Below are 15,643 nucleotides of genomic sequence, written 5' to 3'. Positions count from 1 at the left end.
TCATGTAAGAAATGGAGAATTCATCCTAAGAATAATAAAAAACCAGCTTTATACGGACAGTGATGTAATAAAATGTACACTTCAGAAAGATGACTCTTACTACAACGTAAAGAATGGAATAGAAACAGTAAAACAAGGAGTAAAGAGATCAACTACAAAGTTGCGATAATCCAGGAAAAAAATGACAGTCACCTAGAGTAGTTACAATCAGGACATAGAGAATTAGCAGATTCAATAGTTCTTCAGGGGGTCAAATCAAGAGGACATAGAAACTGCCTAAATGTAAGGGAGAAGGTCCCTTGTTTGCAGTCTGGGCACTAGACGGATGCGGGTACTGAGGTACTAATTACAAGCAAGAGTGCAATCCCGGGCAGAAACAATCAACTTCATCTTGAAGACTAGGAGCTTGGGGTACCTATGAAAACACCAGGAGTCACTGTGACTGAGGAGATGGGACTGGCCAGGAAATGCATGAGGAGCTTTCTCTGTGAAGGCTAAAGGATCAGCGCTCAGGGTCGCCCAGACCCGGGTCAAATCCCAGCTCCACCACTCTAGCTATGTGAGCACGGCCAAGCCAGTTAACTAGTCTGAGCTTCAGTCTCCTCATCTGTAAAGGATGAAAAATAATGCCTCATACGGTTTCTGCTAGGATTAAATGAAACAGGGTATCCAAAATGCCCAGCACAGGGCAGGTGCATTGTAAGAATGCAATCATCAGCAGGTACTGGTAGGACATACATGGACGGAAGGGGATACGACACTAGCCAAGTGGCCACATTTTCAGCTAATGGAAGGAGTAGTGAGGGGGTCAGAAGGTAACAGCTATAAGAAAGGTAACAGTCCTTTCGTTGGGTGGGTGGCAGAAGCCCCAATGCAGCATGTTTCACCCCTCCCTAACCCCAAGAAAAGGGAGAAGCAATGGTTTGGAAGAGGCACCATGGATGGAGAAGGCTGCTGGTCCCACCTCCTGACCCTTACCTACATGGGTGTCAGAGAACAAGTGGCCTCCACTTGAAAGCGTTACAGAGAAAGCAGTGTCCTTGGGGGAAAGAGGTATGTTCCAATGGGAGGTGACAAAAAAGTTCAATAAGAAATGGAGGATGTAGGTGGTTACCTGTACAGGGAAAGAGAAGTGCTGGAGATATTTATGTACTTTAACATTCATTTGAAAGGTGGTGCTTGAAAACAGAGAGAATGGGTTGATTTGACACCAAGTTTGTATTCACTCAACAAATATTTACTGAATCCCTACTATGTGCTCTGGGTACCATGCTGGGGACTAGGGATAACACTTCTACTCTGGAAAAGAAGACAGACAATGAATAAAATAAAAAGTGATAAGGTGATAAATTTTATGGAGAAAAATATGGCAGCAAAGCCATACCGGGTTGTGTGAAAGTTCCTTTTTCATTGAATGATCAGAGAAGAGGACATTTAAATATATACTTGAAGAAGATCAGTGAGCAAGCTGATGAGAAACTACTAGAAAGTTTTCAACAGACGTGATTTGACTGAAATTTCGTATTTTATATAATTTTGTATTGACTTCTGTGTTGAGAGCAGACTGGAGGGGGAGGCACGGCTGGAAGCAGAGACCAGCTGGGATGCTCTGCAATAAGGTGTGTGAAAATTAAAGTAACTGACGTGAGCGGCAGCAGTAGAGGAGGTAAGAAGTACTCCAATTCTAAATATATTTTAAAGATAGACCCTATGGGATCTGTTAACAGATGAGACATGAGATGAGAGAGATGGGAGGAAGTCCGGATGTCTCTCGGAGTTTTGGCCTGAGCAACTGAAAGGGGAGACTTGCCACTGACTGTGATAGAGAAGACTACAGATGCGATGGCTTGAGGGGGAATACTCAGAGTTCGGTTTCTGACACATTAAGTTTGAGATACGCGAATTTGATGCCAAGTAGGCAACTGGACTTATGAGTTTGGAATTCACAACAGAGGTTTGGGTTGAGATATAAATTTTAGAATTATCAGCATATAGATCATACAGAGAATCATGAAGCTGGATGAGATCACCAAGTAAGGGACACAGACAGCAAAAAGGTCTGTCTAAAGCTTTGGAGACTCCACCGTTGGGAGGTCCAGGAGGTGAGAAGAAATCAGCAAAGGAGGAGGGACCAGGAAGACGAGAGAAAATCAAGGTTCTTGGAAGCTAAGTGATAAAATGGTTTCAAAGAAGAGAGCACAATCAACTCTACCAAACGGGTGCAGATGAGTCAAGAAAGACGAGGCCTGAGAACTGACCTCTGACAAGGTAACTGGACATCCTGACAAGAGCGGGTTAGGCTGCAGCAGGGCAGAGGAAGCCCACCTGAAGCGCATTAAGAAAGTGAAAGGAGAAACTACAAATTAATCTTTCTAGGAATTCTGCAACAAAAGGCAGCAGATATACAGGTTAACAGCTGGAGAAAAGGACTTCCAAAGCTGTTTTTTGGTTTTGTTTTGCTGTGTTGTTTAGATGGAAGAAATAACAGCATAATCGTATGCTAACGGGAAGGACCCGGTAGAGGGGGCTAAAACGATTAGGGGATGGAGATGGAACAGTGTGGCTAGTTGGTCTGGTAACAGAAAAGGCAGATCCCTTGAGCACGGATTCTGGGAGGAGGACATCCACTATCCACTGCAGGAGTCTGCGGAAGTTCTCTTCCGATTGTTTCCATTTTTTAAGTGACATAGGGAGCAAGGGCATCAGTTGAGAGTGAGGATGGGGGAGAAAGAGGTGGGTGTTTGAGGAGAGAAAAGATGTGCGATAGTCATTGAGGAGAGTGAGGAGTGAAGGGACTAAGGCTATGGTTGCTGAATAGTATTAAGGTTTACTTGAGGTTCATGGTCACGAATTTAAACATAGGAAGAGTCCTCTTTCCTCAAAACAGCTGCTGCTCATTCTCCTGTACCTACATCAACAAAGCTATTCAACAAAGTAAGCTGTTAAAAGGAGAACATTACACCTAAATTTCTATAAGGAGTTCCCAAAATAGAAGCTCCATTCAATGCTGTATAAGTACCTTGGCAAAATCAATTCAGCAAAAGAAACAAGCTAAATGATGACCCTTATTTCATAAAGAAAGTAATTCTGTAAGATAAGCTAAAGAGAGGGGAAGGTAATACAGTTATCATGTCCAAAAATCTCACCACTCAACAGAATCCACTGCGGGCTACTTCACTTTGACCCACAGTGCACCCGGATTACTGCCCCGGACATGCTACAAGGTAAACTTCCTCTCATCTCTCCATGCTCACTTCACAGAGATGCAAAACCACAGGCGGACTGCTGTTCTATAATAGCTAGACCTTAAGTACATGTGAGGGAAGCCATCTTAGAGAAAAGAAGCAATATTGTAACTCTGACCCTGACTCGCCAGTCTCTGAATACATTCCAGCCTGCACGTAGCCTAGATGATTAAGCACCTCTTGATTTTACAAAATATATGATCTGCTTGTTCTATGACTCTTGCTTACATGTATCTCCCAGCTGTGATAAGACAACTTTGTTCTCTGAGTTCCCAGGAACATGATGACCTCCACAAAGAAAAATTCTGTGTTGGTACCCATCACGAATGACAGAAGAAAGAGATAATGTGGCGCCTTGAAGTTCGTCACACCGGATGATCAACATCCCTAACCCCCCTCCTTTCCTGCCCATTTCCCTTATGCAACTGCCTCAAGATTCTGCATGATTTTAAGATGGTTCTTCAGGCCACTAGTCCACCATCTTCTGATTATGCTAGCTAGTCGTATGAATTTTCCTTTTTCAATCACCCGCTTGTTTGCAACTGATTGGCACCAGATTGCAGTGAGCAGAACAAGCCCCTTTTTGCTCGGTTACAAATTTCTGGCGACCCAGATGGGACGTGCCTCTGCCTGTGGCTAGTCAAATCCAGGAGAAATCTTGGGACTCTCGCAGCAGCTGCTGGGATGTTCTTTCTCCCGGAGACTGTCCCCTGAGTTCTCCCGACTGCCAACCACCTTCAACGCTTCCCAGTGGCGGAAGAAACAAAACAGGCTCTAGATTTGTTTGCTTGTTTGTTTGTTTTCGCTTCTGGTGAGTCAATGGGCTCAATCTGGAGTAGGGTAAGTCACCTCGGTCAGGCCTGCCATGAACTCCCTGTCTCTTGGAGGGGAAATCCCAGAGGGATATCCCCATCCGAGTCTGGGTGTCGACTAACGAGAGACATAGTGTAGGACTACCTGGAATCTGTCGGGTGCACCTGTCTGTTCTGTTTGGGATCCCATCTGCGTATCAGTTCTGTTTGGGATCCTGTTTGTGTCTACGTGTCTATGTGTTTGTAATTCTGAAATGGGGGGAACTCTATCTGTCCCCAAGAAAAGCCCTCTGTGCTGCCTCTTGGCTAAACAGGCTGACTTGAGCTATGAGCCCCTGTCCAAGAAGAAGATGGTTTCCTTTGCAACACGACACGGCCACAATATTCTTTAGACTCCACAGAGGAAATGGCCAAAACGGGACAATTTCAGTTTACCCAAAGTGGTGTATTTACATACGCAATTGGAAAAAGCCAGTATAAAATTAAACAACCAATGGGGAGCCTATTTTAATCTGTTGAGGCCTCTAAATGAAATCAGGAATACTTTACTGCCTCTTTAAAAGAAAATAAATAATTAAACATGCTAGTGAAAGGAAACCAAATCTCCTCTCTTGCTAAGCTTCCCCACTTCAACTCCCCCAAAACTCCTGATCCAAAATTATGCAAGAGAAAATAAGTAAACTTTTGAGATAATTTGGAATTATAATGGTCATTCTGGGGAACCTCTGTTTCAGATGAGGCCACCTTAAGGGGACACCCTTGCAAGAGAGAATTCAAAACCTCTTATGATAGAATGCAGTCTTTGATTAGTACGCAGAATCTTCTAAAAGACAAAAGGATTTCAAAAACAGCTGTAAAAAGGATCCTTAGAGCAAAAAGAAAAGAATCCTTAGGAAACATTTTGGGCCATCTGAGCAGGTCCACCTGCCAGAAAAATAATTTGGACCCAACTATTCTTCTGAATTTTGTACCTGATATCTGATTACAATTTTGAAGATCTCTATTTGTGTCTATCTGTCTCTATATGTACCTGTCTGCCTCCAGATGATATAGTTTGTAAAGGAGCTCTATTTAATTGGCTTGGAGTAAATAACTTATAAGTTATTTCTAAATGTAACAGAAACTAGCCCGGATGTCTTTCAAATTAACACAATATAAAATGATCTTTGGTAAATGAAGAGCTTAAGTTTGTTGGTTTGATTGGAATAAATATGTTTCCAGAGTTATCAACATCAGATGTGGTACAAACAGTATCTCTGTTACAAAACTTGTCAGCAAAAATAATAATACAGGGGCTGGCCTGGTGGCGTCGTGGTTAAGTTCACACGCTCTGCTTTGGCAGCCAAGCTTTCACCAGTTCGGATCCTGGGTGCGGACCTACACATCACTCATCAAGCCATGCTGTGGCAGGTGTCCCACATATAAAGTAGAGGAAGACGGGAACAGATGTTAGCTCAGCGACAATGTTCCTCAAAAAAAAAAAAAAAAACCAGAATAATAGCTGATTTTGTCTGATGTATCATGAGGGTTTTGTAGGCAATCTAAACATAATTATTGGGAACAAGTAAACTAAAAGGATGTAAAAAAGATGAAAGTTTTTGGACAAACTGTTTAACAATAATTATGTTATAATCTATGTACTTAAAACAACTTAAGATGATGGCTAACCACTTTAACATCACATCAAGTTTTTAAGAATAATCTAAACATAATTGTCAGGAACAAAGAATTTACATAGATAAAAACAGGTACAAATTTTCGGGTACAATAATTATGTTTTATGCTTTGTACACTTGAAAAATAGCTTCCAAAATCTTTTTGGTAAGTTAAATAATAAAAACCTGTTGAGTATCTAGGTCATTTCCACATAAGATAAACTACTAAAACTGATTACTAAGCATAGATTTACCTGCCTCTGGTCTCTTATCTTAAAGAAACTGGAAAATGCTTGAGTGTGTTAGTAAGCATGTTTTGTGCATGCTGAGCCATTTTCTATGAGAAAGCACGCATTTCTAGAAAGTCTGTATACAAGGAAAGTAAAATGTATGTTTTCAGTAAAGAAAGTATAAAGAATAGAGATGTTTCTGCTTGTTTTGTTAAGAAAGATAAACCTGTCCTAAAGGACAAGGAAAGAAAAAAAGAAAAGGTGGCATGGGACAAATTCTTAAATGTAAAAAGTAACTGACGGAAGGTTTGTGGAAGTAATACCCTGAGGAGTTTTGTGCATGGTCAAGTTGGCTGAGATTAAAATGAATGAGTTACAATATAAAAAAAGTAAGCTGATGCAAAATTAGAACTTGGCTTTCTCTCTTAAAAAAATAATTTTCTTCAACTTTTGGTCTGCTCTTGATATAGAAGTTCAAAAGGTTTTCCTTTGAGTAAGTCTACCTAAAAGACAGAAAATCTATGTTTTGTTAAAATAATTTCCTATGTTCAAAAAAACCGAGGTCTGTTAAGGTTTTTTGACTGTTGTAACTCTCTGTTGCCTTTGACTACTTCTGTTGTCACCTCGACTGAATGGATAACCAAGCATTATTTCCTATTTGACCAAGTGTTTTACAAACTTTTGATATTTTTGATGAACTTCTGCCAAAATTAAGGTCTTTTGACTTTAAAAAAAAAAAAAAAGAACCTTTAAGAATTTCCAATCAGCCTTGGGACTTCTCAAAGAACTTGTTCGATTTCTATAAAGAGGAAAACATTAAACAAATCAGACCTATTTGTATGTTAAATTACATGGGAAACATTATCAAATAAATGATAATAAGCCTTCCCAGATTATACTGTGTGGGTAAATGTTCTTACTGTAAGTGTTTTAAAAATTATACAACATTCCAAAACTTCTGATCTGTCCTGGTTGTCAGTCATAATTCTAGTTATTATCTTAAAGTGTTGTATGTTACAGAAACAGCCAAATGTCTTGTCAATTGCCATTTTTTAATGTTTTGTTATATGCAGACAGATGTTGTTTTACTCTGATGTTTTTGCAAATGTATTTCATCTTCAGAGAGATGCATGGAAAGGACTCTGACATTTGCTCTAAAACAAAGGTTTCTGATAAACTTTCAGATTATAAAACCAAGCTGGGTAAAAACTTAAAGAACTACAATAGGGAAACTGATAGCCTCATGAAACTGCTAAGCGAAGATCAAAAGTTGATATCATGGGACTGAATAAACTGATGAGGATGTCTATAATTTTTATGACTTTTTCTTCGAAATATTGCTGATTTTTTAATGTTTTGTTTGTCCAGGTTTAAGGAAAATTTTTCCCTTTTCTTTTAAGGAACTATGACTTATAACAATTTGTAAACAAAATTAAAGCATTTATCTTTTTCTCCCTATCTGATCCCTCTAGAATTTGAAATCTTTTGATGAGTATTCTTATATTCATGGCAATATAGTTATTTGCATAAGTTCAATAATAATCTGTTCTCCGTATAGCAGGACATAATTGGAAACAGTGGTTATATTACCTAAGGCTTTGACTGGAATGTCATATTTGAAAAAAAACATAGACTCAGATACGACAAGACAGCTTTTGAGGAACAAAGACTGGACTTTACAGAATAAAGCCACTTGGAAATATTGGCCTGGTACATTGCTTACAGGGTTCCCAGTAATTTTACTAGGTAAGTAAGGAAGGTCACTTCCCTGGTAGCTGTAGGAACCCCAGGATATTTTGGGGACCTGGAGAAAAGAGGAATTCCCCCAAATCTGTAGGAACTGCAGGCAGAGTCTGAGGACGAGTCCTTGGTCTGCCTTTCCTGGCCTCAAGAGGCCTTTAAAGTTCAATCTGAGATTCCTTATGAAAAGTTCCAGCAAAGCAGATTCAAAAGAGTATACATGATCAATTGCTATTCTTACTGTACTTATGTAAATAATTGGGCCAAATTTTTTTTTTAAACTAGACCTAGTTTACAAACCAATGAGTCTTTGGCTATCTTTGGTAAAAATGAGGGTGATTTCAGAGATAAAAAATTGTGTTTCAATATAAGCTATAATATACATCTATGGATGATGGATTTTGGTTCTGTTAATTGTCTCTGAGGTTTTTGCTTTGTAGCTGTAAACTGGACTGTATCCTGAATTCTTCTAGTTTCCTCAAGTATCTGCTACAGATCTCCAAATTAACGTTTTCAACCTTTTTCTGTCCTTTTTCATTTAGAATTATTGAAAACTAAAACCACCCTTTTTCCTGAAGCCCTGAAAACTAAAATTGGACAACACTGACGTAAAATCTTATTTGACATGGGAGCTGGAACTTAGACCTCACTCTGCAGTACAGGTCCTAGAAACTGCTTGGCGAGAAGAGGAATTAACTTTCTTTAATGAAGACTTAACACAGACCCTAAACCAAATTAGTCAAGGATATCATAAAGTACAGATCACAGTAGACAATGGGGGAAAGAAAAGTGTCCAAGTGGTCAATGAATATAAATGTCCATGTAGAGGATTCATAGGTGGCATAACCTGCTTTTCCTCTGCTCTCTCAACTTCACTACCTACCCCCATTGGAACCACTGTCCTGGTATGTGCCACCATTTTTCTCTTCTTTCTTTGTTGGAAATGTAGAAAATGTTGCCGGTGTCTCCAACAATGTTGTTGGTCTGCATTAAAACAATGAGGAGACCAAACAGCCTTAATAAAGGTCAGAACTAACTCTCTTTTCCAAGAAAGAATGACACAACTTAAAGGGCTTGCTTAGATCCACACTGTCAGGTTTAAGCTTCCAGAATCTTCCCTCTTGTGGCACCCCTCATCAGCAGGAAGTAGCCAGAAGATGTCGACAGCCTTATTCCTGAGCACTTCATATGATTATGAAGTTACACTGACAGTGTGGAAATTGTAACAGCTGGATCTTAAGTTAGCATGAGGGAAGCCACTTAGAGAAAAGAAGCAATATTGTAACTATGACCCTGACTCACTAGTCTCTGTGAATACATTCCAGCCTGCACGTAGGCTAGATGATTAAGCACCTCTCTCTTTCACAAAATATATGATCTGCTAGTTCTATGACTCTTGCTTACGTGCATCTCCCAGCTGTGATAAGACAACTTTGTTCTCTGAGTTCCCAGGAACATGATGACCTCCACAAAGAAAAATTCTGTTGGTACCCATCACAAATGACAGAAGAAAGAGATAACATGATGCCTTGAAGTTTGTCACACCGGATAGTCGACATCCCTAACCCCTCTCCTTTCCTGCCCATTTCCCCTGTGCAACTGCCTCAAGATTCTGCATCATTTTAAGACGGTTCTTCAGGACACTAGTCCGCCATCTTCCAATTATGCTAGATAATCATATAAATTTGCCTTTCTCAACCACCGGCTTGTTTGCAATTGATTGGCACCAGATTGTGGTGAGCAGAACGAGCCCCATTTTGCTCAGTTACAGTTTGGCCTGCCGTGAACTCAGAGGAATGATCAGTCTACCTTACTGCTCGGGCTGGAAGACTCTGAGACAAGATTCTCATACCCTCCAAGCTGTAAAAATACGGAATGCTTATTTTCTGACCTGTAGATCTGGGATGCTCTTTCACAGGCAGCCAAAGCATTACATCAGATATCTTCAAACTTACAAACAACAATTATAACTAAGCCGTGATGATTCTTACAATTAAAATCAATCCTCCCTCTACTCGTTCCCAGAAATTCTCAGAATTGCACTCCGATTATAGTTGTTTTATATTTAACTTTATGACAAAAAGTGAATGTACCATAGCCCTCTTCATTCAGTGACTATAAGTTAAAATACTCACAAAACGTTAGTTGTAAACTTCCATTGTTTTAAAATTAGTCTCATGGTAAAAAGTAAATATTTTAGTACTTCTCTGTCACCATCTTTTATCCAGTCTGTATTTTTTTTAATTTAGCTAAATCCATAGTTCCACAAACAAGACTCCCAAAGTAATGAGAATATACAGGATAAAAATCTAGTCAAAACATCCTTCCAGTACCTTCTAGGTTTCAGTAGAAGGAGTCAAAGAATGAAAAAAAGAAAATGAAAGAAAGGGAGGGCAAAAGAAGCTGATAGAAAAGATTTTCCATAAGTTCAAGAGAATGACAGTAATGCAAAAAAAAACTAATAAAGATACATAAATCTTACATTCTAAAACTGAAAAAAAAAAAAGGAATTCAGACTGTACTAAAAATGAGAGCATACATATGCATTATGGGGTTACAGTATTCATGTTGGAACAAGAAAAAGAAAGATATGCCAAGGATATACATCCCCCATCATTCTAACAGGGTCTTGGTATCTGACACTCAGAAAGCGACTTCCTTAGTTTCTGCTTCTGTCCAGACTGATATTAGCATTACAGAAGTGACAGAAGTCACTCGGCGAACCAGATGTTACCACATCACCCCCGTTATTGAGGCCAATGGTGTGGAACAAAACAAAAGAAGGTTGTCTACCCCAAGCAAAGGCGGTCCTTTCCCAGCCTTTCAAATAATGCTACTGAGAGCAGGAACATTTTTCAAAGACTTAATAAGCAATAACGCCTATAAGCTCTTGTCGGGTAATCTCTCTTTCACTGTCTCACACCATCGGTCTGAACGCAGAGAGGGAAAAACATCCTCCCCCTCCCCCACCAGCCACGGGCAGCTAGAAGCTGGGATGACACCTGCCAGTTTCCAACAGGGAAAGGGGTCCGCCCACATGGGAGCAGCAGCAGGAGGCACAAAGGAAGGGAGCAGTGGGAAAAGGGATGCAGAACCATACGTATAATGTTGAAATGTATGCCATGTGGCAGCCTAGAGTGTCACAGGAAAACAGTGACTCTCGTTTTGGCCTCCTATTGCCACTGCGACCTTTCCTGGTCGGTGAGTCAGTAGGAGGCAAAAATGCAAGTGCTTATTGTTTTTTCCCTTTGAAATTTAGGGCTGTTCAAAACTGTGAATTTCAAAATCACAGCACGAGCTACGTAATTTTTAGAGGTGCATCTTTTACTGTCTTCGCTAGAAACAAAATAACATGAAACGATAGTTTGTGTATGTGTGTAAAACTGGGACTAAGATCTGTCTACATCTAGTAGACAGAAGTTGCTTACTGTAAGCTTAATAATTTACCACCATAACACAAAATATAGACAGTAGATTTAAAAAGTAATCATCGTGAAATTAAAATATCAGCCTTACACTAAGCTAAAGGGTCTCTTTTCTGAATACAGAGACCTCAGATAGGTCTAACAAAGAAAAGCAACATACAAGCCAGTTAGGTAAACGGCTAATTTAAACATGTTCATTTGAAGGAGTCCCTGGTTGGCATCAATGACATGTTCTCATTGAGTCTCTGCTACCTGCAAGGAAGTGCTGCCCCACAGAGCACTGAAGGGAAGTTGGACACAGTCCTCTTCCTCGAGGAGAGTTTCACCCAAGAGCAAAGATAAGGAAAATGTCCACACAAACTGACAGAGGTGGCAGAAATACCAGGAGACATACAAAGAATGTATCATCAGGTTTCCAAGAAAACATATTACATTTAGAAAACTGGAATTAGCTCCATAGTAGAGATGGCATTTTAGATGGTCCTTGAAGGATGTGCAGCATCTCAAAAATTGGAGACGAAGATGGAAGGTGCAAAATTTGTGTGCAGTATTTTCTGAATTGTGCTTCACAGACTCTGATTCTGAGAGAAGCTAACAGATGTGCTTAAATCCAAAAAAAAGGGTCCCACAGTCAAATTTAAGTTCGGAAAACACTACACCCTACATCCTCCCCCCGTGGAAACTGACAATGCACGTTAGCATAGGGAAGGCTCTGAGGGAGAACTGCCATCAAGTAACTGTTTAACCCTCGTCTCCCAAACTTAGCTGACTGAAGAACCCATTGGGACAACATCTATCAATTCTTCAATTTCAGAATTACTGTCTAAGCAAAACTGGGACAAGGCGTATTGTAGAATTGAGACTTATTGCAGAATGCCTCCAACACCAACCTGAGAAGCAGCCTCAATGAATAACAACAACAAACTGAGGTGCTGCCCCTGTGTGGGGGTGTTTGTTCTTTTAAACATGCTTTATATATTGAGCTTTATGGCCCAAATCCATAATGAATAGAGGATTTCAATAGTGTGTGTACATTCTTTTTACTGAAACATTCTTTTTACTTCATTTTATGTTACAAAAACAAACAACTACAGAACAGGAGAAACACACTACTAGTCAGAGAGATCAAGAAAAGAAAAGTAACCATAACAGGAGGCAGTTGTGTTCAAGCTAGGAGCAGCCCATCAAAACGAAGACGGGCACAAAATACACTCTCCCACCACTCGGTGCAGCCACATCTTCTGTTTTCTCCCTAAGCCTAACATTAACCCTCAAAGCCTATGGTCATTCAATTAAAGTTAAAGGCTAAAGGTGCCCCTTTTTTCATGTTTGATATGAGAAGTAAGTATCCTAAAACAATATTTTAAAATAGAAACAATTCTGACAACCTTGGAAATTTCTAATTAGCATTTGTGGCTACTTTATTTCCTAAAGATACTGTGACTGTGAGTATAGAGAGGGATACTTGTTCCAGCATTTATTAGAAGAAATTACCTGTGGTTGGAACTGAGGAACAGGTGGCCCTTGCATTCCTTGTGATTGCTCATCCATTGTCTGAAGCAACAGGAACTTAAGAACTCTGCAAAAATGTAAAGTTGAACTTTAAATAATGTAACCATTACCAAACCGTGTTGTTCATCATATGCCTGATGCATGCATTCAAATATTAGAGATTTACTTAATGCTCCAAAAAGTATCCATTAAGAAATCCCATGTCTTATATCTGCCATTAGCTATATCCAAGCTACATTTAACTGACACAAATATTCAGTCCCAACTAATCCACTTCTCCAAAGTAGCCGTATGTGCCTAGAAAATCCTGTTTGGTGAGACGAAGTTCTCTCTTCTCCATTAGACCTTATAGATCAAAGACACTTCCCTTAGCCTCCCCAAAAGAAGGTAATTCCCCCAGTAAATCTCCTATAATCACGGTCAGTGTTTTACATCCCTCACCTTCATATTCTAAAAATGATAGTACTTTGGTTCTACTGTATGTCCAACTATAATGCTTACTGCAATTTTTAGGTTTAAACTTAAAAGGCGAGCCCTTACATGAGGGTGTTTACTCTTTTACGCATACTTTGCTTATAATCACAACGCAGACAGCCAATAACTCAGTCAACACAGGCTGAAGACCAACGATACAACAAGTGCTGCAAGAGGCTCAAGAACTGAACTGCAAACGAGACACAGCCATTGCCCGTCCAGAAGCTACTTTCACACCAATTCCACACAACCCCAAGTACTTCCAGGTTCTTTGTAAGTGTTATTTTATAACTAAAATCATGTGGTTTAAAAAACCAGGGTCCACTTAAACAGGATTAACAGATGGAGAAACTAAAACACACCTTCACTTCATTATACTCTTTAAAAAGCAAAAAAAAAAATATTCTGGACATGAGTCACTTGTATTGCAAATATTTTCTTCCATCCTGTGACTTGTTTTTTCAAAACCTTCGCAATGGCATCTTTAAATTAACTGATGAACAGAAATTCATACATTTAATAAGGTCTAATTAATCAATTTTTTCCTTTACAATTAATGCTTTCGTGTACTATTTAAAAGTTATTTCCCTACTCTAAGTTTTCACACATTATCTTCTAATGTCAGCTTTATTGTTTACCTTTCATATTTAGATCTGCAATTGATCTGGAATTAAACTTTTGTATGACATAAGGTAAAGTCAATATTTAGTTTGTTTTTCCATATGGATATCCAATTGACTTCAAATCATATATTGAAAAGATTATCCTTTACCCCACACTCGACTACACTGCTACTACATGACGCTTGTCATGTATCAAACATATATATACACACACACACACAAACACACACATACACACACTGTATTAATTCGTGTAGCTTTATTATAAAGTCTTGATATGTGCTTAATCACAGATCTAATTTTAACATGAATTTTACAATCAGCCTGCCCATTTCTATTTAAAAAACAAAAAGCCTGTTGGGATTACACTGATTTTATAGATCAATATGGGGAGAACTGACATTTTAATATTGGGTCTTCAAACCTATGAACATAGCATATCTCATTTATTTTAGGTTTAATTTCTTTCAACAATGGTTCTGGTCTTTCACATCCTTTTTCAGGTTATTTCCTAAGTATTTTATATTTTTTGATAATATTATAAGTGGTGGATTTTTAACTTCAATTTTTCTGATAAGGTACAGAAATACAACTGATTTCTGTATACTGACCTCTTATCTTGCAAACCTGCTAACTCCCTTATTAGTTCAAGCAGCTTTTCTGTAGATTCTTGCCCTACTGCAGTGGCTGGAACCTCCAGTACAATAAACAGAAGTAGAAAGTAGACATCCTTTTTTTGTTCCTATCTCAAGAGAAAAGCATTCAGTCTTTCACCATTAAGTAAAATGCAAGATACACATTTTTCAAAGATGCCCTAATTTATCAGGTTGGAATACTATCCTTCTATTTTTACTTTGCTGAAAGATTTTGTAAAGAATAGATGTCAGAGTTTTGTCAAATGCTTTTTATGCATCTGAGATGATTATACAGTTTTTCAGTTGTTAAAATGTTGAATCATGGGGACTCATTTCTCAACGTTAAATCAGTATTCATTTCCCGGATGAACCCTACTCGGTCATGATTTATAATCATATTTATATATTGTTGGACTCGATTTTACATACTAATGGATCCGAGAGGGGAGGTGAGGGAAAGAGAAAGAGAATCTTAGTAATGAATCAGAATGCCTTTCACTGTGAAATCCAAATCATCAAAATCAGCATTTCACATCTAGTGTCCCACAGATACTTTCACATGACAGGGCATGAAAAAAGGGGTGTCCTGGGCAAAGACCTCTGTGAAACACGATTTACTATATGGAACTCAGAGAATCACAAAAAATATTAGCACACTCAAGGAACCAAGCAGACCTGCAGTTTAAAAAAAAAAACAAAACTTCACTTAAATATTTAACTTATTTAATCACAAAACGCTTTCTTTGTGTAATGTTTTTTTAACATCCCACAGCTTGACTAATCCTAAGAACACACTGAAAAATTCTGTGCTAGATTATAATAAAATGGGTTTCATCATACCTACTAATGTGTAACAACGTCTAAGCAAATAAAATTAAGAAGGAAAGAAGCCTAAGTGAGAACAAAAAAACCCATAAAACTCAAAGAAAGCTTAGAAGTGATTTAATCTAACCATATGCATAACAGGGAAATCACTTTTACAGTATCTCAGACAGAGGTCACAGGGCCTCTGCTCAGAAAATAAAAGTCTGTATGAAATTCTCATATTGCCTGTAAGCTTAATAAGTACAATGAATAAAAAGCCACAAAATTTTCTTTGCATAATATCTAACATGGTTCCATGTGTCACTTGATTCTTAATGCTATTACAGGATAAGAAGATGTCAATGTTTATACACTGATTTAATACAATGATTTATCATATTTTCAAAGGCCAAAGATATTTCTCTTTCCACTAATCTCCTCATAAATAAAATGAAAACAGATTTTACTATGTTAAATATCTATTCAGT

At 38.6% G+C, this 15,643-nt stretch overlaps 1 protein-coding gene across 8 annotated transcripts in view; it reads right to left on the bottom strand.

The window, feature by feature from the left end:
* Window positions 1-15,643, bottom strand: part of NEK7 (NIMA related kinase 7) — a 160,936-nt gene that overhangs the window by 79,573 nt on the left and 65,720 nt on the right. For 7 of the 8 annotated variants that reach the window (XM_023632458.2, XM_023632459.2, XM_070255985.1 and 4 more), the window contains one exon: window positions 12,602-12,686. The exons of the other annotated variant lie outside the window; for it this stretch is intronic. In XM_023632458.2, coding sequence (XP_023488226.1) covers window positions 12,602-12,658 — 57 coding nt within the window. In that variant the 5' untranslated portion in view covers window positions 12,659-12,686. The remainder of the gene's footprint in view (window positions 1-12,601; window positions 12,687-15,643) is intronic. 8 annotated transcript variants of the gene reach the window in all.

Source organism: Equus caballus, chromosome 30 (assembly GCF_041296265.1).
Source record: "Equus caballus isolate H_3958 breed thoroughbred chromosome 30, TB-T2T, whole genome shotgun sequence".
NCBI lineage: Eukaryota > Metazoa > Chordata > Mammalia > Perissodactyla > Equidae > Equus > Equus caballus.
This window is presented reverse-complemented; position numbering and strand designations above follow the sequence as displayed.